The sequence below is a fragment of the Cannabis sativa genome, chromosome 2 (assembly GCF_029168945.1).
Source record: "Cannabis sativa cultivar Pink pepper isolate KNU-18-1 chromosome 2, ASM2916894v1, whole genome shotgun sequence".
NCBI classification, from domain to species: Eukaryota; Viridiplantae; Streptophyta; class Magnoliopsida; order Rosales; family Cannabaceae; genus Cannabis; species Cannabis sativa.
This window is the reverse complement of record NC_083602.1, coordinates 1,148,821-1,173,591: the sequence shown is the minus strand read 5'-3', so window position 1 is coordinate 1,173,591 and position 24,771 is coordinate 1,148,821. Positions and strand designations below refer to the sequence as shown.

General features: G+C 33.0%; 3 protein-coding genes across 3 annotated transcripts; all 3 read left to right on the top strand.

The window, feature by feature from the left end:
- Positions 1-307: 307 nt before the first annotated feature.
- LOC115719128 (putative disease resistance protein RGA3) lies at positions 308-3,878 on the top strand. Its single transcript, XM_061109758.1, has one exon. The coding sequence runs from the start codon at positions 695-697 to the stop codon at positions 3,740-3,742; it is 3,048 nt and encodes a 1,015-aa protein (XP_060965741.1). The 5' UTR covers positions 308-694; the 3' UTR covers positions 3,743-3,878.
- A 1,940-nt stretch (positions 3,879-5,818) lies between these two features.
- On the top strand, positions 5,819-10,753 carry LOC115719364 (putative disease resistance protein RGA3). The gene is made up of 5 exons (XM_061109757.1): positions 5,819-9,206; positions 9,380-9,480; positions 9,685-9,758; positions 9,877-9,923; positions 10,415-10,753. The coding sequence occupies exon 1, from the start codon at positions 5,821-5,823 to the stop codon at positions 9,148-9,150; it is 3,330 nt and encodes a 1,109-aa protein (XP_060965740.1). The 5' UTR covers positions 5,819-5,820; the 3' UTR covers positions 9,151-9,206; positions 9,380-9,480; positions 9,685-9,758; positions 9,877-9,923; positions 10,415-10,753.
- A 409-nt stretch (positions 10,754-11,162) lies between these two features.
- On the top strand, positions 11,163-14,703 carry LOC115718538 (putative disease resistance protein RGA3). The gene has a single exon (XM_061109756.1). The coding sequence runs from the start codon at positions 11,474-11,476 to the stop codon at positions 13,814-13,816; it is 2,343 nt and encodes a 780-aa protein (XP_060965739.1). The 5' UTR covers positions 11,163-11,473; the 3' UTR covers positions 13,817-14,703.
- The last annotated feature ends 10,068 nt before the right edge of the window (positions 14,704-24,771 follow it).

Below are 24,771 nucleotides of genomic sequence, written 5' to 3'. Positions count from 1 at the left end.
AATATATTTGTTTTTCTCATTCTTTGTAGTTTGGTGTTTGGTTGGAATAAAAATTCTCTAACAATGCACAAATAAAAATAATAATTATAAATAAAATTATAGATTCTGATGAGTCACATCACAGTACAGATAATAGTCAAATTATGTAGAAACATTATTTAAAAATATTAAATCTTTAGAAATCAAAAGATGGGGTCAAACAGAAACTTTCTGATTTCCAATTTTTATGATTAAATTTTGGTCTATTGCATTACATTGGATTGATTGAGTGTTTGATTATTATTATTGCTAAATTATACATCAAATATGTATGATTACTGCCATTCTAATTGCATGTTTTCTTCCAAGATTTGTAGATATATATGTATATGCATATATATCTTGTGTTAAGACTTTTATGCTTTTTGTGAACAGAGAAGAGAACTAGATAAGAATATGGTTTAATTGGAAAGAACCAAGAAACTAACAACCAATTATGTTAACAGTCCAACAATGATAATGATAAGCACCTAACACTCACTTTCTTGGTCAAAAAAGGTGTAAAGCAATTCAGAGAATTGACTTTGTTGCTCTTCTTGTAATAATTATACCAAAACCATTGGCCTAAGCTTTCTCATTTTCATGCTCTTGCACTCATGTTCTTAATTTCACTCTCTTGCTCTGTGTTATCATTTGCTTTCCTCATTTGAGAATTATGGCTGAAGCTGTTCTCACTGTTGTGCTTGAGAATCTGAGCTCACTCATCCAAAAGCAAATTGGATCTGTTTTGGGTGTCGAGAAAGAGATGGAGAAGATGTGTAGCATCCTCTCAACCATTTCTGCTGTCATTGAAGATACTGAAGAGAGACAATCAACAAATCTTCCTATCAAGAATTGGCTGCAAAAATTGGAAGATGTTTCTTCTGAGTTGGAGGATGTTTTAGATGATTGTGAAGTAGAGGCCTTTCGATTGGAGGAGAGTTTTGCACAAGACCATTCATGGATTCGTAAGGTACAATCTTCTTTATCTTGTTTGAGTCCTAAGCATCTTTACTTTCTTCACGTTATTGCTAGAAAGATGAGAGAGATTGGGGATAGATTGGATCATATTGGAAATGAGCGAATGAATTTTCACTTGCGGGAGATTGATGTTGGGGAGAGACGAAATCAGATTAGAGAAAGTCGTCAGACTAGTTCTGTTATTACTCAACCACATGTGTATGGGAGAGACGAGGACAAGGAGAGAGTTGTTGGGTTTCTTCTTAATGATGCAATCAACTGCAATGATACTTCTGTTTTTTGTATTGTTGGTTTAGGGGGAATAGGAAAGACAACTCTTGCTCAATGGGTCTTCAATGATGAAAGAATCAGTATTCATTTTGAGTTGAAGATGTGGGTTTGTGTTTCTGAAGACTTTGATCTGCGTAGATTGATCAAAGCTATCATAGAATCTGGAACTGGAAGTGCTTGTGAAGCATTGGAGATGGATCCTCTGCAGAAACGACTTCAGGGCATGCTTCAAAGAAAGAGGTTCTTGATTGTTTTAGATGATGTTTGGAATGAAGATCATGAGAAATGGGACAAATTGAAATACATATTGGAATGTGGATCAAAAGGTGCTTCACTTGTTGTCACTACTCGTCTGAAAAAGGTTGCATCCATTATGGGAACAACACCAATGCAGGAATTGAGTAGTTTATCAGAAGAGGACTGTTGGTCATTATTCAAGCAACGTGCATTTGGTAACCATAGAGAAGAGCGACCTAATCTTGTGGAAATCGGAAAAGAGATAGTGAAGAAGTGTAAGGGAGTTCCATTAGCAGCAAAAGCTTTAGGAGGCTTAATGTATTTCAAAAGTGACGAGGAAGAGTGGTTTTCTGTCATGCGTAGTGAGCTTTGGAATTTACCAGAGGAAGAAGCTTCTATCTTGCCTGCTTTGAAATTAAGCTACCTTCATCTTCCAGTAGAGCAGAGACGATGCTTCTCTTATTGTGCTACGTTTCCAAAGGATCATGAAATAGAAAAGACACGATTAATTCATCTTTGGATGGCAAATGGGTTGATTTCTTCGAAGCCAGAACTCAATCTTGAGGTGGAAAACGTTGGAAATGAGATGATTAATGATTTATGTTGGAGATCATTTTTCCAAGAGGGGAAAGATCAGTATGATGGAAGCATCAGGCATGTCAAGATGCATGATTTATTTCATGATCTAGCTCAATCTATAATGGGTGAAAAATGTCATAATGTGTTGGTTAATGATGATACTCACACTACTGTCAACTTGTCAAAAAGAGTTCGTCACTTGATCTGTATGTTTGATGGATCAGGTCCATTTTCGAACATACCAAGTACTGAATCCTTAAGGACATTCATGACAGTATCAAATGGTTCATTCTCTTGTGATAATGATTGGAAATTTCGCTCATTACGCGCTTTCAGTAACAATGGCCTTTTATTTAAGTTATCCATGTCAAGTAGAGCTATATCATCATTGGTCAGTAATTTGAAACATGTACGTTATTTGAATCTCTCAAGTAGTAGTATTGAAGTCCTCCCCGATTCCATTTGTTTGCTACACCATTTGTTGACTTTAGACCTAAGCCATTGCTATGATCTTTGTAAGCTACCCAAACATATGATTCGCCTGAAAGGTCTCCGCCATCTTTACATTAATTATTGTCACAAATTATCACACCTACCTCAAAATATTGGGAAGCTAAGTTGCTTAAAGACTTTGACAAATTTCATTGTTGATAAGAGAAAAGGTTGTCAATTGAATGAATTGAAAGACCTTAACATAGGAGGTGATCTTGACATCAGCAACTTAGAAAATGTGATCATGACTCCAATTGAAGCTAGATTTGCTAATCTATCAGCCAAAAGAAACCTTAAAGGATTGCGTTTGTCTTGGAACAACAATGAAAACATATCTGAAGAGAATGCAAAAGACGTACTCGAAGCTCTTACTCCTCCCACGAGTTTGAAATGGTTAGAAATTGACACTTACAAGGGTGTCCATTTCCCATCTTGGTTCTGTAATGACATTCTTGGAAGTGTTGTTCGCATCACTTTAACTGATTGCCATAACTGCCTAGAACTTCCCCGTTTTGGCAAACTAACATCTCTTCAACAACTTACAATTTCTCATTTTGGAAAGATTCAAGACTTGCCTACTGATTTCCTCTTTGGCCTTAATGCGCTACAGGATTTAGAAATCAGTAGTTGTCGCGAACTCAAGTGCCTACCAGAGAGAATGTTTCGAGATTGTCCATTGCAGAGTATTATCATATATGATTGTAAAAAGTTAAGATCACTATCTGAAAGTTTTAAGAATCTTACTATGCTTAACTCTCTACAACTTCATAATTGTCCAGCGATTGAAGAAGGCTTTCCAAGTGGTCTTAACCATCTCATATCTCTCCAACTTCTAATTATAAGAGGGAGCTATGATGCTCCTCAAAGCTTGGCTATTCTGCCAGAGGGGTTGCAGCACCTCTCCTCACTTGAATATTTGGAATTATCTTTTCTTAGGGAGCTTGCATTGTTGCCTGATTGGCTTGGAAATCTTACTACCCTTAAAGAGTTCAAGATCAAAGGTTGTCCGGATTTGGAATGTATTCCTATGAGCATGCAAAGGCTGACCAACCTAATGAAATTGTTTATTGTGAAGTGCCCAAAACTGGAGCAGAAATGTGAGAAGGAAGTAGGGGAGGATTGGTACAAGATATTGCATATTCCAGATGTGAGAGTAGTGAGATAATTGAAGAAGGTGTTGATTAGGTATGTAATTGAAAGTTGTAACGAAGTCATGAGATGCCAATATGATGAATGTTTGTGTAAATAAGACTTGTTAATTACCTTATATTATTAGATACAAAAACATGCTTCAATGAGTACTCTATTGCTCTAACTAATGTTGCATTTTCATACATTATTATATACAATCATATTTTCTTGGAGGATAAATCTGGTTTTTGATTTCAATTTTGTAACTTAATGCTTCCACCAAAGGTCAAGAATTTGCTGTGGCGAGCTAGTTTAGGTTGCCTTTCAAATCGAATTGGAGTGACTTTGGGTCGTGCTGGTCAGATCATATGGTGATCTGGTTGTTGAAGCTGGGATGATATGTTGACAAATGTGGTAGCTGAGAATTTGTGCTCATTCATTTCTCATTCTTTATAGTTGGTGTGTTTTTGAGAAGAGAGAAGGAGAGAGAGAGAGTAAATGAATGAAGAGTATTTTCATTACTGAATTGGTCAAATATATACAAGGCAAGATCAAATGAAGTAAAAGCTATGCTGCAACATAACAGAATACAATACAGTTGACAAAGCCAACTAACTAACAGGTGTTTTGTTGGAATAGAAATAAAAATTCAGCAATAAAATTAGAACAAATTAATATATGTAAGTGTGATTGTATGAATTGTTGTTGGGTTTCTATCAATCCAATTGTAATGACACTTGTATTCTATTGTTTTGTATGGTTGGTTTAGATTAGGGGTTACTCAATAGTCCTCTCATAACATATTCAATAGAATTATTTTTCCGGACAATCTGTAAACTTTCATAGTTTACATTGTTAAAAATAAAATTCAAACAATTACTAAAAACCAAAACGCCAAAGAGTGTGTACCCTCATGGTTTTTTTGCCACAAACATCCTTAACAGCTACGGGATCTTCCAAATTGGGTCTTCACAACTCTGCAATGGTGAATTTGATTTACCGAATTCGGAAGGATTTTCAAGGCATGAAGTTGGAAATGAAATGTTCCCATGTTTGTCTTCTTTGCATGTGTTTAAATGGATGGTTGGTTGTGGTTTGAATTCCCATCCCCAAAAGATTGTTCATTACAGAGAATATTATCATATAAACTATTGTATAATTAATGTTAATTAAGATCACTCTCTCAAAGTTTTCAGAATCTTACTATGATTAACTATCTACAACTCAGTTATTGTCATGCAATGGTTGCTCTGCTCCTCACTTGAATATTTGATTGGAGCTTTCATTGGAGAGAATTGACACAATACATATCCCATATTCCACATGTGAGAGTACTGAGATCAGTTTGGTGAATCTAGAATGAAGCTATTGCCAATTTTTTTAATTTGGTTATTTTCTTGAATAAGTTATTTGATGTGGGTTTTCTCTTGACTCCCACATTGCTAATTACACTCTCTTGTTTGGGTTTTGAGTATTATATAAATTCTCTTATATGTAAATTTTAAGTTTCATATTTTCATAGTAAATATAATATAATATTATGTAGCAATTTTGAGAGAAAAAATGTAGACATAGAGAAAGCTCATGTTTCTTGAACCTCAGTATTAACTCGCTAATTTTTTGAGATAAATGAGTTTGAATTTACCAACCATCTTTCCACAAAATTTCTGAAAAATATTTTAATTATTGAAAAAAAATCAACATATATAGTTAAAGAATTTTGAAAATCTAAGTCAAACCCAGAACTTCTTTGGTGTTAGAGGATATTTTCAGGTGGCTGGGCTTCAAGGTTTGGTCTTCAACAGCTGGTTTTCTTGGTTTCTTGGTTGTGGTCTGTCGAGAGAATTAGAGTATTGTGCTTGGCTGCCACAATATATCACATTTGGAGGAATAGGAATAATTTGTTTGATTTTCAATTTCTTAAATACAACTTCTAGTATAGTGAACAAAGTTAAAAGAGATGTTAAATATAGGTTGTATATGCTTAAAGATAAGAAAGGATCCAAAAAGTTTGAAGTTTGAACAATTTGATTGATAACTTTGCTTGCTCGATTTTCTAACCGTGTTTAAACTTTGATATATCAACTGCTTTTTCTCAACTGACCAGGCTTCATGGCTGAAGCTGTTCTCACTGTTGTGCTTGAGAATCTGAGCTTGCTGATCCAAAAGCAAGTTGGATCTATTTTGGGTGTGGAGAAAGAGATGGAGAAGATGTGTAGCATGCTCTCAACCATTTCTGCTGTCATTGAAGATGCTGAGGAGAGACAATCAACTAATCGTGCTATCAAGAATTGGCTACAAAAGTTGGAAGATGTATCTTCTGAGTTGGAGGATGTTTTGGATGATTGCGAAGCAGAGGCCTTTCGAATGGATCAGAGTCATCTACAATATGATCACCATAAGTGGATTCGTAAGGTACAATCTTCTTTGTCTTGTTTGAGTCCTAAGCATCTTTACTTTCGTCACAATATTGCTAAAAAGATAAAAGAGATTGAGGATAGATTAGATCAGATTGCAAATGAGCGAGTTCATTTTCACTTGCGAGAGGTTGATGTTGGGGAGAGACGGAATCAAATTAGAGAAAGTCGTCAAACTGGTTCTGTTATTACTCAACCACATGTGTATGGGAGAGAAGAGGACAAGGAGAGAGTTGTTGGGTTCTTAGTTAATGATGCCATCAATTGCAGTGATACTTCTGTTTACTGTATTGTTGGTTTAGGAGGCATGGGAAAGACAACTCTTGCTCAATGGGTCTTCAATGATGAAAGGCTCAATGAGCATTTTGAGTTGAAGATATGGGTTTGTGTTTTTGAAGACTTTGATGTGCGTAAATTGATCAAAGCTATCATAGAATCTGGAAATGGGCGTCCTTGTGAAGCAATGGAAATGGATCCTTTGCAGAGACAACTTCAGAACATGCTTCAAAGAAAGAGATTCTTGATTGTTTTGGATGATGTGTGGAATGAAGATCATGAGGAATGGGACAAATTGAAATATGTATTGGAATGCGGATCAAAAGGTGCTTCGGTGGTTGTCACTACTCGTTCGAAAAAGGTTGCATTCATTATGGGAACAACACCAACTCATCACTACTTGACTGGTTTATCAGACGATGACTGTTGGTTATTATTCAAGCAACGTGCATTTGGTAACCACAGAGAAGAGCGACCTAACCTTGTGAATATCGGAAAAGAGATAGTGAAGAAGTGCAAGGGAGTTCCATTAGCAGCAAAAGCTTTAGGAGGCTTAATGTGTTTCAAAAGTGGAGAGGAGGAGGTGTGGCTTTCTGTTATGCGTAGTGAGCTTTGGAATTTACCGGAGGATAAAGCTTCCATCTTGCCTGCTTTGAAGTTAAGCTACCTTCATCTTCCAGTAGAGCAGAGACGATGTTTCTCTTATTGTGCTATATTTCCAAAGGATCACAAAATAATAAAGACAATGTTAATTCACCTTTGGATGGCAAATGGGTTGATTTCTTCGAAGCCAGAACTTGAACTTGAGGTGGAAGATGTTGGAAATGAGATGATTAATGATTTATGTTGGAGATCATTTCTTGATGAGGGCACAGTGATGGGTTTTGACGGAAGTATCTACTATTTCAAGATGCATGATTTATTTCATGATCTAGCTCAATCTATAATGGGTGACAAATGTCGTAGTGTGGAGGTTAATGATGATACTCATACTATCAACTTGTCAGAAAGAGTTCGTCACTTGACATGCACGTTTAGTGGATTGGGGTCATTTTCTAACATACCAAGTACTAAATCCTTAAGGACAATCATGACATTATCAAATGATTCAACCGCTTGTGATAATTATTGGAATTTTTGCTCATTACGAGCGTTTGATAGGAGCTATGTTGTTATTCATAAAGCGTCTATATCATCATTGGTCAGTAATTTGAAACATGTACGCTATTTGAATCTCTCACATATTAGTATTGAAGTCCTCCCTGATTCTATTTGCTTGCTACACCATTTGTTGACTTTAAACCTAAGCTTTTGTTATGAACTTCGTAAGCTACCCAAACACATGATTCGCTTGAAAGGTCTGCGCCATCTTTACATAATTTTTTGTGACAAATTATCACACCTACCACCAAACATTGGGAAGCTAAGTTGCTTAAAGACTTTGACAAATTTCATTGTGGATAAAAAAAAAGGTTGTCAATTGGATGAATTGAAAGACCTGAACATAGGAGGTGTTCTACACATCAGGAACCTAGAAAATGTGATCATGAATCCAATTGAAGCTAGATTTGCTAATCTATCAGCCAAAAGAAGTCTAGAAGGACTGTATTTATGTTGGAATAACAATGAAGAGGAATCTGAAGAGAATGCAAAAGAGGTACTCGAAGCTCTTGCTCCTCCCGCGAGTTTGAAATGGTTGGAAATTCACTATTACAAAGGTGCTCACTTCTCGTCTTGGTTCCGTGATGACATCCTTGGAAGTGTTGTTCGCATCACTTTATCTTATTGCCATAACTGTAGAGAACTTCTGCATTTTGGTAAACTAACATCTCTTCGATATCTTGAAGTATCAAGAATGAAGTTAGTGCAGTTTATTCACAGTCATGGAGACTTAAGAAGTAGCTTTGGATGTTTAGAAAGTCTTGAGATTGTGAATTTACCAAATTTGGAAGGATTTTCAAGGCATGAAGTTGGAAATGAAATGTTCCCATGTTTGTCTTCCTTGGAAGTGACTATATGCCCGAAATTGAGCTTACCTAAACTAGGATCTGTTAAATCTCTGAGGGTGGATGATGGGAGACAAGTGTTACTAGAATCCATCTCTAATCTCTATGGTCTTACTCAGCTTCACATGGAGCATTGTCATTTGACTTCCCTTCCCCAAAATATGCTACACAACCTTAATTCGCTACAGTTTCTAGAAATCAGAAGTTGTCCTGAACTCACGTGCCTACCAGAGGGAATGTTTCGAGATTGTTCGTTGCAGAGAATTTGCATCGCTGATTGTGAAAAGTTAAGATCACTATCTGAAAGTTTTCAGAATCTTACTATGCTTAACCATCTAGAACTTGATAATTGTCCAGCAATTGAAGAAGGCTTTCCAAGTGGTCCTAATCAACTCATATCTCTCCAACATCTATATATAGGAGGCTCCTATGATGCTTCTCAAAGGTTGCCTGTTCTGCCCGAAAGCTTGCAGCACCTCTCCTCACTTGAACATTTGAAAATATCCATGTTCTCGGAGCTTGCATCGTTGCCTGATTGGCTTGGAAATCTTACAACTCTTAAAGAGTTAAACATCATATGTTGTCCGGATATGGAATGTATTCCTATGAGCATGCAAAGGCTGACCAACCTAAAGACATTGTATATTCATAAGTGCCCAAAACTAGAGCAGAGATGTGAAAAGGAAGTAGGGGAGGATTGGCACAACATATCTCATATTCCAGATGTGAGAGTACTGAGATGATCCAGCAGAGGATGATCTACAAAGAGAAGAAGAAACTTTAAAATACTGCAACTAAGGTATGTGATTTTTACTGTAATTTTGTAAATCTCTGTATATATGGTTGATTATATTGCTAACTTTTCATTTCTGGGATTGAGAAGAGATAATTATATGGGTTTCTAACAATAAAGATGGGCTGGGTTTCTTTTGAAATTGAGTATTTGAAAATGATTTTTGGAATGTTTTGCAGAAAAGCATTGAGATCTTGGATGATATATAGCCCCAAAACAGGAGTAGAATCTTCATGTTCTCAGCCTTCTAAGAGAATGAAAACAAATCCTATGTTATCAGGTAAATAAAACTCAAAAGAAATTTCTCTTTTCTGAAAAGTGCAGACTCATAATATTTAGAATTAAATGATCCAATGGAGCTCAAAGAATTCCAAGTATGACATGTTTGTTTCATCTTATACAGGAAATCTCGAATCACCTTCTACTATGTTTATCCACAAGATTAAAATTATTTTTCTTATACCTTTCTTGTGCTCTTTTTCAGCTTTATAATGAAGTTGGAACACTAAAATCCTTTCTTCATCAAGATTGTTGTACAGTAGAACTATCAAATAAGTGGTAAGAAACTGTTTATGTATTCCAATTAAGAAGAAAATCATAATCATTTGGCATTCCATCATATAGTCAGACTGTTGTACTGTGGTACTAAACCATTGCATTGCTACTCTGTGTTCAGATGGTGAGAAGGAGCCAAAGGGAGATGCCAACATGATTATGATGAATGTATGTGAAAACAAGACTTGTTCATTACCCTATATGGTTAGACATTAAATCTAATATCTAATGGTCAATCTCAGACTTGTATGAGGTCCCTCTTTGCATCTAACTTCATATTTAGTATCAAACATTCATTCTCATTCTCAGTGTATCTTATGAGTTTTAATTTGTGTATAGTATGAATTGTCAATACAGCACAAAATTCAGCAATAAAATTAGAACAAATTAATTAATCTTTTTACCAAAGGAGTTGTGTTCACAAAGAAATTCCAAACTAGTATATAAATAAATAGTAATATTTACCTTTTTTTGCCTTCCAATTCCAATATTTTTGCCACAAGCATAGCTGTGAAGCACTTTAAAGGGTCCAATACCATACCGATATGATATTAATGTTGATTTGTCTAAGGTATGTGACACAATTTTTGGAATGTTTTGCAGAAAAGCATTGAGATTTTGGAATTCTAAGTATGACATATTTGTTTCATATAATACAGGAAATCTTGAATAACCTTCTAAGAGCAACAGAGATGAACCAGCACTGGCCGAGGCGATTGGGATTAGAGAGGTTCTCAGCAGCCGGCTGAGGTGGAGACAGACTGCCCTTTTGGTGGTTCAAGACTTCTATGAGGTCCCAGTTTTAGTTAAACATTCATTGGCTTGCCTGAGCTGCTTATACTTTCACTGATGGTATTTTTGTAGATGGTGATCTTCCCTCAGACTTAATGCCACTGTTAATGGCTGATGGTGTTCCTTCTTTGTACTGTTAAGGATTTAAATGGAAAGCCTTTTGTGTATATTTGAAAGGGTATTGCAGTGTCAGTGTGTTTGTGTTATGCCTTTTGGCTCTGTTGTATTGCATAATATATTTGTTTTTCTCATTCTTTGTAGTTTGGTGTTTGGTTGGAATAAAAATTCTCTAACAATGCACAAATAAAAATAATAATTATAAATAAAATTATAGATTCTGATGAGTCACATCACAGTGCACATAATAGTCAAATTATGTAGAAACATTATTTAAAAATATTATATCTTTAGAAATCAAAAGATGGGGTCAAACAGAAACTTTCTGATTTCCAATTTTTATGATTAAATTTTGGTCTATTGCATTACATTGGATTGATTGAGTGTTTGATTATTATTATTGCTAAATTATACATCAAATATATATGATTACTGCCATTCTAATTGCATGTTTTCTTCCAAGATTTGTAGATATATATGTATATGCATATATATCTTGCGTTAAGACTTTTATGCTTTTTGTGAACAGAGAAGAGAACTATATAAGAATATGGTTTAATTGGAAAGAACCAAGAAACTAACAACCAATTATGTTAACAGTCCAACAATGATAATGATAAGCACCTAACACTCACTTTCTTGGTCAAAAAAGGTGTAAAGCAATTCAGAGAATTGACTTTGTTGCTCTTCTTGTAATAATTATACCAAAACCATTGGTCTAAGCTTTCTCATTTTCATGCTCTTCCACTCGTGTTCTTAATTTCACTCTCTTGATCTGTGTTATCATTTGCTTTCCTCATTTGAGAATTATGGCTGAAGCTGTTCTCACTGTTGTGCTTGAGAATCTGAGCTCACTCATCCAAAAGCAAATTGGATCTGTTTTGGGTGTCGAGAAAGAGATGGAGAAGATGTGTAGCATCCTCTCAACCATTTCTGCTGTCATTGAAGATGCTGAAGAGAGACAATCAACAAATCTTCCTATCAAGAATTGGCTGCAAAAATTGGAAGATGTTTCTTCTGAGTTGGAGGATGTTTTAGATGATTATGAAGTAGAGGCCTTTCGATTGGAGGAGAGTTTTGCACATGACCATTCATGGATCCGTAAGGTACAATCTTCTTTATCTTGTTTGAGTCCTAAACATCTTTACTTTCGTCACGTTATTGCTAGAAAGATGAGAGAGATTGGGGATAGATTGGATCATATTGGAAATGAGCGAATGAATTTTCACTTGCGGGAGGTTGATGTTGGGGAGAGACGAAATCAGATTAGAGAAAGTTGTCAGATTGGTTCTGTTATTACTCAACCACATGTGTATGGGAGAGACGAGGACAAGGAGAGAGTTGTTGGGTTTCTTCTTAATGATGCAATCAACTGCAATGATACTTCTGTTTTTTGTATTGTTGGTTTAGGGGGAATAGGAAAGACAACTCTTGCTCAATGGGTCTTCAATGATGAAAGAGTCAGTATTCATTTTGAGCTGAAGATGTGGGTTTGTGTTTCTGAAGACTTTGATGTGCGTAGATTGATCAAAGCTATCATAGAATCTGGAACTGGAAGTGCTTGTGAAGCATTGGAGATGGATCCTCTGCAGAAACGACTTCAGGGCATGCTTCAAAGAAAGAGGTTCTTGATTGTTTTAGATGATGTTTGGAATGAAGATCATGAGAAATGGGACAAATTGAAATACATATTGGAATGCGGATCAAAAGGTGCTTCACTTGTTGTCACTACTCGTCTGAAAAAGGTTGCATCCATTATGGGAACAACACCAATGCAAGAATTGAGTAGTTTATCAGAAGATGACTGTTGGTCATTATTCAAGCAACGTGCATTTGGTAACCATAGAGAAGAGCGACCTAATCTTGTGGAAATCGGAAAAGAGATAGTGAAGAAGTGTAAGGGAGTTCCATTAGCAGCAAAAGCTTTAGGAGGCTTAATGTGTTTCAAAAGTCACGAGGAAGAATGGCTTTCTGTCATGCGTAGTGAGCTTTGGAATTTACCAGAGGAAGAAGCTTCCATCTTGCCTGCTTTGAAATTAAGCTACCTTCATCTTCCAGTAGAGCAGAGACGATGCTTCTCTTATTGTGCTACGTTTCCAAAGGATCATGAAATAGAAAAGACACGATTAATTCATCTTTGGATGGCAAATGGGTTGATTTCTTCAAAGCCAGAACTCAATCTTGAGGTGGAAGACGTTGGAAATGAGATGATTAATGATTTATGTTGGAGATCATTTTTCCAAGAGGGGAAAGATCAGTATGATGGAAGCACCAGGCATGTCAAGATGCATGATTTATTTCATGATCTAGCTCAATCTATAATGGGTGAAAAATGTCATAATGTGTTGGTTAATGATGATACTCACACTACTGTCAACTTGTCAAAAAGAGTTCGTCACTTGATCTGTATGTTTGATGGACCAGGTCCATTTTTGAACATACCAAGTACTGAATCCTTAAGGACATTCATGACAGTATCAAATGGTTCATTCTCTTGTGATAATGATTGGAAATTTCGCTCATTACGCGCTTTCAATAACAATGGCCTTTTATTTAAGTTATCCATGTCAAGTAAAGCTATATCATCATTGGTCAATAATTTGAAACATGTACGTTATTTGAATCTCTCAAGTAGTAGTATTGAAGTCCTCCCCGATTCCATTTGTTTGCTACACCATTTGTTGACTTTAGACCTAAGCCATTGCTATGATCTTCGTAAGCTACCCAAACATATGATTCGCCTGAAAGGTCTCCGCCATCTTTACATTAATTATTGTCACAAATTATCACACCTACCTCCAAACATTGGGAAGCTAAGTTGCTTAAAGACTTTGACAAATTTCATTGTTGATAAGAGAAAAGGTTGTCAATTGAATGAATTGAAAGACCTTAACATAGGAGGTGATCTAGACATCAGCAACTTAGAATATGTGATCATGAGTCCAATTGAAGCTAGATTTGCTAATCTATCAGCCAAAAGAAAACTTAAAGGATTGCGTTTGTCTTGGAACAACAATGAAAACATATCTGAAGAGAATGCAAAAGACGTACTCGAAGCTCTTACTCCTCCCACGAGTTTGAATACAAGGGTGTCCATTTCCCATCTTGGTTCTGTAATGACATTCTTGGAAGTGTTGTTCGCATCACTTTAACTGATTGCCATAACTGCCAAGAACTTCCCCGTTTTGACAAACTAACATCTCTTCAACAACTTACAATTTCTCATTTTGGAAAGATTCAAGAGTTTCCTACTGATTTCCTCCTTGGCCTTAATGCGCTACAGGATTTAGAAATCAGTAGTTGTCGCGAACTCAAGTGCCTACCAGAGGGAATGTTTCGAGATTGTCCATTGCAGAGTATTATCATATATGATTGTAAAAAGTTAAGTTCACTATCTGAAAGTTTTAAGAATCTTACTATGCTTAACTCTCTACAACTTCGTAATTGTCCAGCGATTGAAGAAGGCTTTCCAAGTGGTCCTAACCATCTCATATCTAACATCTAATTATAAGAGGGAGCTATGATGCTCCTCAAAGCTTGGCTGTTCTGCCAGAGGGGTTGCAGTACCTCTCCTCACTTGAATATTTGGAATTATCGTTTCTTAGGGAGCTTGCATCATTGCCTGATTGGCTTGGAAATCTTACTACCCTTAAAGAGTTCAAGATCAAAGGTTGTCCGGATTTGGAATGTATTCCTATGAGCATGCAAAGGCTGACCAACCTAAAGAAATTGTTTATTGTGAAGTGCCCAAAACTGGAGCAGAAATGTGAGAAGGAAGTAGGGGAGGATTGGTACAAGATATCCCATATTCCAGATGTGAGAGTAGTGAGATAATTGAAGAAGGTGTTGATCAGGTATGAGTTGAAAGTTGTAACGAAGTCATGAGATTCCAATAGGATGAATGTTTGTGTAAATAAGACTTGTTATTTACCTTATATTATTAGATACAAAAACATGCTTCAATGAGTACTTTATTGCTCTAACTAATGTTGCATTTTCATACATTATTATATACAATCATATTTTCTTGGAGGATAAATCTGGTTTTTGATTTCAATTTTGTAACTTAATGCTTTCCCCAAAGGTCAAGAATTTGCTGTGGCGAGCTAGTTTGGGTTGCCTTTCAAATCGAATTGGAGTGACTTTGGGTCGTGCTGGTGAGATCATATGGTGATCTGGTTGTTGAAGCTGGGATGATATGTTGACAAATGTGGTAGCTGAGAATTTGTGCTCATTCATTTCTAATTCTTTATAGTTGGTGTGTTTTTGAGAAGAGAAAAGGAGAGAGAGAGTAAAAGAATGAAGAGTATTTTCATTACTGAATTGGTCAAATATATACAAGAGAAGATCAAATGAAGTAAAAGCAATGCTGCAACATAACAGAATACAATACAGTTGACAAAGCCAACTAACTAACAAGTGTTTTGTTGGAATAGAAATAAAAATTCAGCAATAAAATTAGAACAAATTAATATATGTATGTGTGATTGTATGAATTGTTGTTGGGTTTTTATCAATCCAATTGTAATGAAACTTGTATTCTATTGTTTTGTATGGTTGGTTTAGATTAGGGGGTTACTCAATAGTCCTCATAACATATTTAAGAGAGTTTTATAGTCTAATTATTTTTCCGGACAATCTATAAACTTCCATAGTTTACATTGCTAAAAATAAAATTCAAACAATTACTAAGAACCCCTCATGGTTTTTTTGCCAAAGACATCCTTAACAGCTATGGGATCTTCCAAATTGGGTCTTCACAACTCTGCAATGGTGAATTTGATTTACCGAATTCGGAAGGATTTTCAAGACATGAAGTTGGAAATGAAATGTTCCCATGTTTGTCTTCTTTGCATGTGTTTAAATGGATGGTTGGTTGTGGTATCCATCTCTAATCTCTATTGTATAATGTTAAGATCACTATCTGAAAGTTTTCAGAATCTTAACTATCTACAACTCAGTTATTGTCATGCAATGGTTGCTCTGCTCCTCACTTGAATATTTGATTGGAGCTTTCATTGGAGAGAATTGACACAATACATATCCCATATTCCACATGTGAGAGTACTGAGATCAGTTTGGTGAATCTAGAACGAAGCTATTGCCAATTTTTTTAATTTGGTTATTTTCTTGAATAAGTTATTTGATGTGGGTTTTCTCTTGACTCCCACATTGCTAATTACACTCTCTTGTTTGGGTTTTGAGTATTATATAAATTCTCTTATATGTAAAAATTAAGTTTCATATTTTCATAGTAAATATAATATAATATTATGTAGCAATTCTGAGAGAAAAAATGTAGACATAGAGAAAGCATCATGTTTCTTGAACCTCAGTATCATCTCGCTAATTTTTTGAGATAAATGAGTTTGAATTTACCAACCATCTTTCCACAAAATTTCTGAAAAATATTTTAATTTTAGAGTATTGTGCTTGGCTGCCACAATATATCACATTTGGAGGAATAGGAATAATTTGTTTGATTTCCAATTTTTTAAACACAACTTCTAGTATAGTGAACAAATTAAAAGAGATGTTAAATATAGGTTGTATATGCTTAAAGATAAGAAAGGATCCAAAAAGTATAGTAAGGTTGAGCTTTCTTTTTTTCAGAGAAGTGCTTGATGGTGTATTTTGTTTGTTCGATTAATGAAGTTTTTTCTTTTTGATAAAAAAATTATTAAAGAAAAGGCAACATATATAGTTAAAGATATCATCAAATCACATACATTAAAAAAAAAAGACAACAATAATTTAAAAGCATTATAATTAACAAACTATTACTCAATTCATAGGCAGGCATTAAGAGACAACATGATAAACTAAAAGCAAATACTCTTGTAAAGAAAAAGCAACATATATAGTTAAAGAAAATGGTTGATTTACAACAATATACAACTTAATGGTTATTTCTACTTTCTAAGCAAATACTCTTGTAAGTAGTAACACTACAAGTAGTGATGGAAATTTGACTTGTAAGGTACCCAACCTAAATGGGGCGGGCGAGAATTACCTACCTTAATAGATAATGGGGCGAGATGAGGTGCAGTTTTATGTAAAAAAATTAACTTAAAACACTAACTTTTATCTAAACTTTACATTTATAGTGTGACATAGAAAATTTTACATTTATACTATTTCATTTTTGTCTTTTCTTTTTTCTTTTTTGTTTATTGAAGCTTTTATAAAGCTGTTTTTTTCCTTATTTTTTTCTTCTTTTTCTGTCTTTTTTTCTCCAATAACGTGACTTGACCTTTTTTTTTTTTTTTTCTCTTCCCTCTCTTTCTTTTTTCTTTTTCATTTTTTTTCCTCTTTTCTTTCTTTTTTCTATCTTTTTTTTCTCACACTAAATCTTTTTATTGTTATATATAGAACACTATTCAATGAATATTGCCTATTAAACAAATTTAATTATAAATATTAATTTTAAAAATATTAAACCATTAGATTTTGATTTAATACGAATATAATAAAAGATAAATTTGAATTTCTATGCTTAATTAATTTAGCTACTTAATTAAAAAAAAAATCAAAAAATATCTCTTTTTATGCCACTTTTATTTTCAACCAATGAAATAACTCCAGTGCATATAATATAAAATGAGAGATTTTTTAATCAGATAAAATTTAATTAAACATAAAAACTCACAAAATTTTGTTTTAATATTTTTTTAAAAAAAATTACAAATACTTATTCTATATCGTTTTTTCTCTTTTACATTTTCTTACTACTCACACTTAAAATACTTCATAATTAATCATATATTATAAAAGAATTTTAATTAATTTCTTTTAACCTTTACTAAAATAAGATTTTTTTACTTTCACACTTTTTCTCATGTTTTTAATCCTCTTTTTCTCTTATAAAAGAAAAAATAAGAACACTCCTCCTATATCGTTCTTCCTCTTGCAAGATTAATAAAAGTATTTTTTTTTGAATGTTTTGTAGCTTATTCGGAGTTTATTATGAATGATTTGCATATTTCAACGAGGTTGATATTTTGTTATTTTTCTATTCACTTATAGCTGTATTTTTGTTGTTTTATAATTATTTTTATATTGTTGCTTAGGTGTTTTATAGTTATTTTATAGGTATTTTTTTTTCGTATATATAGTTGTTTAGTTTATGTGCATTTTTTGGAGTGTATATTTTTAGTGTATTTGTAACGCCCTAATCTATAGGGACGCCACGTGTGTGATTTTATAAACTAGTTTAATACTAATAGAATAATTAATTATTAAAAACTGTGATAATATTAAAAACTTGACTAAAATAAAACACTAAAAACGGACATTATAACGGCATAAAAAGTGTGTTCCGGGAATCCCTGTTATAAAAAGTTTTGCTAAAAAAAAAATATATACGACAACCATTTTAATATAAAAAAATCAAAATACACAGCAGATACAACCAGTCCAAAACAACTCCTGGCAACTCGGCACGCAGGCCAGTGAGGTCAATATGTACATTGCTGGAGAAGACTGTCACCTCATGGTTGATCTAGATTTTCTTTGTCTTTACCTGCACCACATAACACCCGTGAGTCACAAGGACTCAGCAAGAAAAGTAATAATAACAATCATATAGTTTATTATTTGAATATTGTCATTTATACACAATAAGAATCAAACCATCACACTTTGTTCATAAGATGAAATCCAAATCATTACTGGCATCTGTCACGAATAAACATTAGTATACAGATATTTGGTAATACAAAACCATTATACCAATAATGGAATTCATATTCATTTAATCATATAAATAATATATATGTTACCTTATAAAGCAACCATCTTCATGACATCATGCTGCCTAATCAGGCAAGTCGATGCTTAAATCTGATGATCTTATATTGTATCGCCTAATCAGGCAAGCCCGTGCCATAGCCTGGCACCCATATGTCGCATAACTGCATCACCTAATCAGGTGAGCCTATGCCTAAAAACCTGCACCATATATCATATAATTGCATCACCTAATCAGGTGAGCCCGTGCCACAATCTGGCACCAATATATCGCATCGTCTAATTAGACGAGCTCGTACCTACGCCCGGTACTTATCATGTCACTGACGCCCGTACTTACGCCCAGTACGTCGCCAGGAAAATCGCATCACCTAATCAGGTGAGCCCGTACCTACACTCGGTACTCATCATATATCACCAACGCCTGTACTTACGCCCAGTACGTTACCAGAAAAATTGCATCACCTAATCAGGTGAGCCCACATATCACATGCATAATATTATCACATTATCAATACTCAACCAATCAATCTTTTCAATATATAACAATATTAACTATATCTCAATATTGATCAATTCATAACAATACTAATTGTATTACATACAACGTACTATGCAGTACAATATACTTTTCAATATATAACAATATTAACTATATTTCAATATTGATCAATTCATAACAATACTAACTGTATTACATACAACGTACTATGCAGTACAATATACTTTTCTATATATAACAATATTAACTATATTTCAATATTGATCAATTCATAACAATACTAACTGTATTACATACAACGTACTATGCGACAATATACTTTTCTATATATAACAATATTAACTATATCTCAATATTGATCAATTCATAACAATACTAATTGTATTACATACAGCGTACTATTCAGTACAATATACTTTTCTTACCTTTAATCCAGATTCATATATTTCGACCAACCCAAGTGGAGAACTATCCCCGATGATCTCGGCCCTTTAATCCAGATTCATATATTTCGACCAACCCAAGTGGAGAACTATCCCCGATGATCTCGGCCCTATGTCACAACAACGATAAACCAATAAGTGTTTATCCCAAAACACTGCTTATATTCACATAAGACAATCGAGGGTTTTCTACCAAACCCCGCAGTATAAATACACTAAAATAAAACTTATATTTTGGCTCTAAAACATACACCATATTGTAGAGCTCGTCGCAAGCTTCGAAACGGTATATAGAATGTCCAAAACGGACACCTGAGTTAAAAGTTATGACAAAAATACGATTTCTGATCTCTTAGGAATTTCTATAAACTGTGAAATACGAAAAATTTCAATTTTCGCACTCACCGAAACACTACCAAAACTTATCCAAATCACTCCAAACTTCACAGGGTGCATGTATGCCATAAATACTACCATCCTTACGTAACAGAAATAAAAATCGACCCCTTAAATGAAAAACGCCATTAACGTTCGGACTAAGCTTTAAAAAGTTCCAAACTCGATTTCTAACTCAAAAATTACCTCAAATTCAACAAGTAAACATATAAACTAGTCCCATAGTTACCAAAGAACAATGCTACGAAGTCAGAATCTCCATAACCTTTTTAAATCATAAAGCCCCTATATAAAACCAATCGTTTTTAAACTTAAAACGAAATTAAACCATACCTTAAGCTTTCCTTTTTCAAGGATTTGCTATCCTGCTACTACCAGAGCTTAGATCGCTAAGTTTTGGATTGAAAATTTAAGAAAATGGATATAAGGGGAGAAAGTTTTATCGAAGGAGGGAGAACGAGAGTTTCGTTCGTCGTTCGTTCTGTTCTGTTCTGTACTGTTATAACTTAAAACTTAATATATATATATATATTTAAATAAAACGAAACTTCTGTTTCGTTTTTATATATATATTATAATAATAATAATAATATAATAATATAATAATATAATAATATTAATAAAAAAATTTATTATTAATAATTATCTTATTATTTCTTAGCCACTAAGAAATCTCTATTTCTAGGGTATTTGGTCAACTTCGAGTACTCTAAAATACCCCGATATTTCAAAAATCAACTTATCCCAATAATCTCATCAATATTTCTAACTAAAACTGTTGTGACATTTTTGGCCTCCAATCGGGTCTCCAGGGTCGCCAAACTTGAAAATATTTTTATTTCACAAATAACTCATATTATATCCACGTATTTCAAGTAAATCCCCGTAATTAACAAATTACGCTTATGTATCCACTTATTGAGTCTCCAGGGTCGCCCAACCTGAAAATATTTTTATTCCACGTATAGCTCATATTACATTCACACATGCTATATAAATCTCCGTAATTAACAAATTACGATTATTTACTCACTTATAGCAAAATTTAAATTTTATGCTGAAATAAATTAGTAGGATCATAATCCCACTTATTACCTGATTAATTCATAATATAAATATAAACCCTAATTATTTACCATTAGGCTTATCGGGATATTACAGTATTCCAGATAATTTTTTTATTGTATATATGTGTATTTGTTTTGTTTTTGTTTTTTAGTTATTTTTAAGTGGTTTTTTTAAAAAAATTTGTTGAACAATTATTTTTTTGTGTATACTCTTAGTTTATTCTTGATATTTTTTTTTTGTGGTATGTGTTGTTTGTTAAATTGTTCTAAAATTATTTTTTAGTTGTCTTAGTTATTTTTAACTTGTTTTTTTATTTTACCGAAATACAAGTATTTTAGTAATTTTAAAACTTTAACACAGTATTTTTAAAAACTTGAACAATAAAAGTGTAAAAACATGACATTAAAAAAAAAAGAGAAAATTACATTGTATACCCACTTTACTTAACTTGTTTTAATTTTACCTCCATTTTCATATTTTTTTAGATATACCCATTTTTATGGATGATGTCCCCATTAGACCCTTTAGGTTATGTAAATTATATGCTAGACTTAAGTAAAGAGTGATGGTATATTAGGCAATCCACTCAAAAAAGTGGGTATATTTTAATAAAAAAAACAATATAAATGTATTTTTGATTAATGGATACAAAAAAGAGGTATTTTTCAACTTACCCCTTAAAAAATGTAAAAATAACAAAAAAAAAATGAGTATTTTTGCAAAATTTCCTTTTATATACCTGAAGCGAGTTCGGGACGGGGTAGGGGTGATACTATCCACCCCATATTCGATCCAGATATATAGTTTTCAAACTTTCCATATTAGGTTTCTAATTATTTTTTTTTTTTATGAATTAGATTTTTAAAATTTACACCCATTACTGCCTTTATCATTTTTTTTTTCATTTGTACTGTCGCACGGTCATTTTAACTTTTATACTGTTTTTTATTTTTAAATATTTTTGGCAGTATACTGCCTTTGGTAAGTTTTATTAATAATGGTTTTATGGCTATAAAGTGTCATGCTGGGGTTATTCCACGTTTTTTTTTTCTATTGTGTCATTCATTTTTCCAAAATATTTTATAATAATAATAATAAAATAGGAAATAATGAGTAGTTGTGTCTCCCCACATCAAAATTTAAATTTTTTTGTTTTATTAAAGTGATTGATTTGGATGTGAGATGTGACAACTCTCACACACACTACTCAATAAAGCTAACCCTCTCATCAACTTTATCTATTTATTTATATTTTCCACTCTAAACAAAAACCAAAACCATGTTACAATTCTTTTTCACAGCAGCTTTCTCTGCAATCCCTTTGACTCTCGACATCCCTCCCCCAAGAAACCTCAACCTCTTTGTTGAAACCATGGAAGATGCTCTCAGAGAGTCCAAACCTTACACTGATAGACTCTTCCCTAGAGCTCGCCGTGTATGGTCATGGATCTTATCTTGGGTTCTTTGTGGACCAAGAAGAAGAACAAGGTAGAAAAAACACACACACAACAGAATTTTCAATTTCAAATCATTACCCTTTTGTATATACAACTCAAGTTTCAATTTTTTTTTTTTTTGGGTTAATTTTGTTATTATTGATAATAATAATAATAATAATAATAATAATAATAATAATAATAATAATAATAATGGTGTGTGTGGACTATGATGGATCGTTTTCTTCTTGTGTGGGCAGCTGTTTGTTTGTTTTTTTTTTCTTTTTATTTTGTTAATGTAAAATTTGCCCACATATGAATAAGCAATAGTTATAATCTGGTTTGTGTAAAGTTGAAAACTTTAGTTTGTTTTTGTGTGTTTTATTATTTATCAAATCATGAGATGTTTGAAACAAAGTAAAAGATGCAAACAGCCGAAAGAAAGTTCAAAAGTCTCCCAAATCTGATAAGGTTTTTTTTCTATTGTTCTTGTGTTGTTTAAGAGTTTTTTCAAGTTGATTATATTTCCTATTTCTTTTTTTTTTCTTGCATGTTTTTTCTTTTGTTAGTCTTTTTAATGTTTTTTATGCTTGTTGTTTATGTTCTTTAATTTTTTTTTTGGTTGTTTTGGTAGTGTTTTCTTATGTTTTTTTATAGGATGGGAATCCAAGTACACCCGATCGAAATACTACCATTCCAAAGTTTTTTTATGCTTATTTTTTTATGTTCTGTATTTTTTTTGTGTTGTTTTAGTAGTGTTTTCTTATGTTTTTTTTATAGGATTGTCACCTTCTCTTGAAATAATTATGTTCTTTTTCCCATTGACCATTGCTCTTTATGAGAACTGATATAGATTCCATATCCTGTCCATTTTAAAAAATATTTCATTTATGTGGCCTTTTTTTCATATTAAAACAATAGTAAAATAACACTACAAAACAGTAATTTGTTGTTGATTTAGTATATTTTTCTCTTTGCCAGATTTTATGGTTTTTTCCCGGTGTTTTCATGATTCTGGTGTTGATTTGTCCGTCCCCAACCACGAAGGAGGTGCCGTTTGTGCTTTGTTACTGTTAACAGTATAAAAGTAAATATTTTAGGTCTAGACAGTATAAAAGAAAAAAAAAAAAAGGCTTGGACAGTAAAAAAAAAATAATTGCCGTGTGGCAGTATTATTGTAAAATTTGGGAAAAAACAGTATTTTGTAAGTTTCCTGATTTTATTACTCCACTATATATACTAATTTACAAGCAAAGAACACCCCAATTTTAGGACCTCAAGGCTGTGATCTATACAGTATATATTATAACAACAAAGGCATCTTACAAACAAAGCTTACAAAAAGCTAAAAATCACGATCTGCATCTTCCACTTTAACTTTTTTAGGCCATATACTACTTACTCTGTGTTTAACATACTCTTTTACTGCATTAATTCCCTTCTGTAAAACGAGTTTTTTAGTAGCATATCCAATTGTAAAATTATAATTTTCGTTTAATTTTTTGTTTAATTTTTTTGAATTTATTAAAAGATAATTTGAACGTAATTGTCTGAGCTACAAAATTGAAGAAAAATTACACTTTTATTATATATTAAAAATTATTAGACCTATGCTGTTTACAAAACTCAAAATTTTAGATCATCCTCATGCAAATAATGTATATAATTTTTCAGTGTAATATTACAAACCTTTTCCAAAAATAAAAATTGAGAAAATTCATATATAAATTTAATCACTGTTTCACATATATTCTTTTTTTTTTTTTTTTGAAAACCACTGTTTAACATATCTAAGTACGTACATAGAGAATCATTAACTCAAAAAAATAATAAAATAATTAAAATCATAAAACACTATAATTTATTCTCTCATCATATATATATATATTTTTTTGTAGCATTTAAAATTATTCATAATTTATATGTATTAATTATTTTCCGCAAACTACAAAATACATATATATTACACTTCATAATAATAATATAATAACCGAATAAGTGGGAATAAAGGGATCTGCACCACGTGATCCTTTTTAGTTAACAAAAAATAATGATAATATGATATGATGACCATAAACCTCTATGCTACATATACATTAATTATATATATCTTATCTAATAATTATAAAACAAAAGTAATTAATTAAGTTAATTAATTAACTAATAAAACCTGTTTAGTATTAATTAGTAAGTAGAAGCCCCATTACGACGTCGTCTAGCATGAACAACAAGAGCTTCACGAGCTGATCTAAGTCCAATTGGAGCCAAAAGCTTATCAAAAGAAGAGTAATCAATCCAATCCTTCATTAACTCCTCCTTTCCCCATTTATCGGGCACCCGAACCCGTCCCGCCACCTCATCTCGGTGTCTCTTCAACCTCTCTCTTCCACTACAACTCTTCTGATCATCATCATCATCAAAAGCAGCTGGTAATGACACACAACTTCTGTTTGGTTTATTGCAAGAAAATAATAATAAAGAAGTAGTATTATTACTAGGGTTAGGGTTAGGGT

Coding starts and splice junctions, on each gene's coding strand:
- LOC115719128 (XM_061109758.1), top strand. CDS start 695: ATGGCTGAAGCTGTTCTCACTGTTGTGCTTGAGAATCTGAGCTCACTC.
- LOC115719364 (XM_061109757.1), top strand. CDS start 5,821: ATGGCTGAAGCTGTTCTCACTGTTGTGCTTGAGAATCTGAGCTTGCTG.
- LOC115718538 (XM_061109756.1), top strand. CDS start 11,474: ATGGCTGAAGCTGTTCTCACTGTTGTGCTTGAGAATCTGAGCTCACTC.